Here is a 2716-nt window from a genome sequence, read left to right on the forward strand (position 1 = left end):
CTCAGAACCCTGCTAGGGACTTGTGAGACAGTGAGTGGAGAAGAGGAAAATCCCCCTTGGAGAAACCCATGAAGTTTAGAGGGGAGAATGTAGGTTGAACTCTTGGGTTTACCAATGTTTGTGCTGGGAATAGTAATTTGAAAACAATTTCTTTTGAACCAACATTAGGGACTAAAATGCTATTTCTATTGAAATTGTCCAGACTTTACGCATACAGTGGCTGCATAGGTGGGAACTGGGGTAATAAGACTATCATCTGTCCTTTATTGTCTTGTCAAGTGGCTTTCTGAGCAATCCAGGCAGTGACAATCCTATAATCTGTTGTTCTGACAACTCTCAGCAAAATTGGGATGAGTGGGAAGAAGAAGCTACTATAATTAAGTTACACAGAAACTACATCTCCTGTTAACTAGTTGAACATAAACCCAAATGCTCCTGCTGACTCATCAAATGACCTTGGACAAAGTCACTTTGCTCTCTGGTTTTGGTTCTCAGTTTTCAGTTTAAGGTGTAGACACACATCTTTGCAGCATATCCATGAGGGACAACAGTTCCAGAGCTAGATATGACATTTCCCATATGCTTCTGAATGTGTAGGTACCTTAGAGAGAATTTTGGAATATCTGCATTTTGAGAAAGGAGGATGATTATTGCAAAGTGAGAAATAATTTATTTACTCACAACCCTATACTTGACCTTAATGTAAATTTGTTCAATTTTGAAGCCTTATTTTTTACTTAGTCTGATCACGAGTGTGTGCTGCAGGTTCCTTCCATCCCTGGAGATGTTTTGCCAGGACCTGTGTTGTAGAAACCTGCCTCCAATTACCTGAGTGTAGCAGTTTGCCAGTTGGGAAATCAGACAAATAACATTTCAAGCTCCTTTGCAGGCATTTCAGGGCAGGGGATCCCTTGTTTAATCCATATTTGTGGCAGGTTCAGCACACTGGCAGCAGGACTTTAGCTGCTGCTGCTCCTGGAGGCACAGCACAACTCAACATCCTGGAGTTATTCTTCCATGTACCCATTAACTCAGTAGAGGAATTCTTGGGTTTTGTCAGCTCACACCACTTTGGTTTTGCCAGTATAAAGCAAAGATGAGGTGACCTTTTAGACACAGATACTGTAAGAGTGGCTGCAAAGGGCAGTGGAGGGAATTTGTCAAGTCCTGGATACTGTTTTGGCAGTGTTGGGCAGTGAGGCAGAACACAAGTACTTCTGAAAGGGAATGAAGCATAAGCAATGAGGATGGAGAGCAGAGCAGAGAGCTCAGTGTGCAAGCTGAGCAAGGCTGATGTGCAGCAGGGAGAGCGGGCTCAGGAAGAACGCCGCAGAGAAGGAAGGACAACTGAGACCTGCAAGATCCCAGCCCAGGTGTCCAACTCGCAGACTCTTCTTGCCGTTGACTTTGTGTCTCTGGTTTCCTCAGCAGTGTGTGCTGCAGCTTCCCTCAGCCCTGGAGATGTCTTGCTACGACCTGTGCACCCCCTCTGCCTGCGGCGTCGCCTGCCCCCAGCCTCTTGCCAACAGCTGCAACGAGCCCTGTGTGCGCCAGTGCCCCGACTCCACCACTGCCATCCAGCCTCCTCCGGTCGTGGTCACCTTCCCTGGCCCCATCCTCAGCTCCTTCCCTCAGGATGCTGTGGTGGGATCCTCTGGAGCTCCCTTCCTGGGGGGCTATGGGGGCTACGGGGGCTACGGCTCCCTGGGCTACGGGGGTCTGTGGGGCTACGGAGGCCACGGGGGCTACGGGGGCTACGGCTCCCTGGGCTACGGGGGTCTGTGGGGCTACGGGGGCTACGGGGGCTACAGGGGCTATAGAGGCTATGGCTCCCTGGGCTATGGGGGCCTGTGGGGCTATGGTAGACCCTATGGCTCTGGCTATTGGGGCTACAACAGGTGCAACTGGGGCAGCTGCGGGCCCTGCTAGATCCTCCAGGAATAGCCCCTGAGTAAGGAATACCTGGCAACTGAGAGATACCACCTTGATCCCCAGCACTGATCCCAAAGGAGATGTGAGCCCTGGTCTCTGCTGCCCCACTGCAGGGGAGCTGGGAGCACACAGTATCTTTTTAATTTCTTCACCCTCATAGTTTTAGGGGCTTTTTTTCCTTCTGTGTGTTTAATGGGAAGGATAAAACTACTTTAGATTCTTGTAAAATGGCACTTCCTTGTCCAACCAAAGAAGAACAACTATGGAAGGAGTTGCCTGCCCTCTGATGAATACTCTTGGTATTCTACAATGCTTTTCTGTTAATTTTCATTTCTCATTAAAGTGATTCTGCTCTGCATCAAACCAATCTGCTTTTAGTTTTTGTTTCTGCTGTGGATCCACAACCGTCCTATCTGCACATGGGAAAACTCCCATCCTGACACGGGATGATCCTCAGTCTTAAAACCACAGCTGGAATATCCCAGCTGCCAGGGAGGTCTGTCACCCTTTGCTGGACTCAGTGCACACCCCTGAGAGCAGGAATCCTCCCTTCCCAGCTGACCCAGGTTATAATAATAATACCATGAGCTGGAAGGTCTTTGTTGTTCACAGAATCATCACAATTGGAAAGACCTCTAAGATCACCTAGTCCTACTGTCCACCCAGAGGTGGGAGAACAACATGGCCCACCCAAAGAAACAAACCTCAAATCCCACACCCTACAAATCACACACCACCCCACAACCCACAGAAAACCCCCATGCCCACTAAAGCATGTCCACAT

General features: G+C 48.9%; 1 protein-coding gene across 1 annotated transcript; it reads left to right on the top strand.

Moving 5' to 3' along the window:
- Positions 1–510: 510 nt before the first annotated feature.
- On the top strand, positions 511–2056 carry LOC127394847 (scale keratin-like). Its single transcript, XM_051641132.1, has 2 exons — positions 511–593; positions 1429–2056. Exon 2 carries the CDS (start codon positions 1462–1464, stop codon positions 1927–1929), a length of 468 nt encoding a protein of 155 aa, XP_051497092.1. The 5' UTR covers positions 511–593; positions 1429–1461; the 3' UTR covers positions 1930–2056.
- The last annotated feature ends 660 nt before the right edge of the window (positions 2057–2716 follow it).

The sequence above is a fragment of the Apus apus genome, chromosome 27 (assembly GCF_020740795.1).
Source record: "Apus apus isolate bApuApu2 chromosome 27, bApuApu2.pri.cur, whole genome shotgun sequence".
Classification (NCBI taxonomy): Eukaryota; Metazoa; Chordata; class Aves; order Apodiformes; family Apodidae; genus Apus; species Apus apus.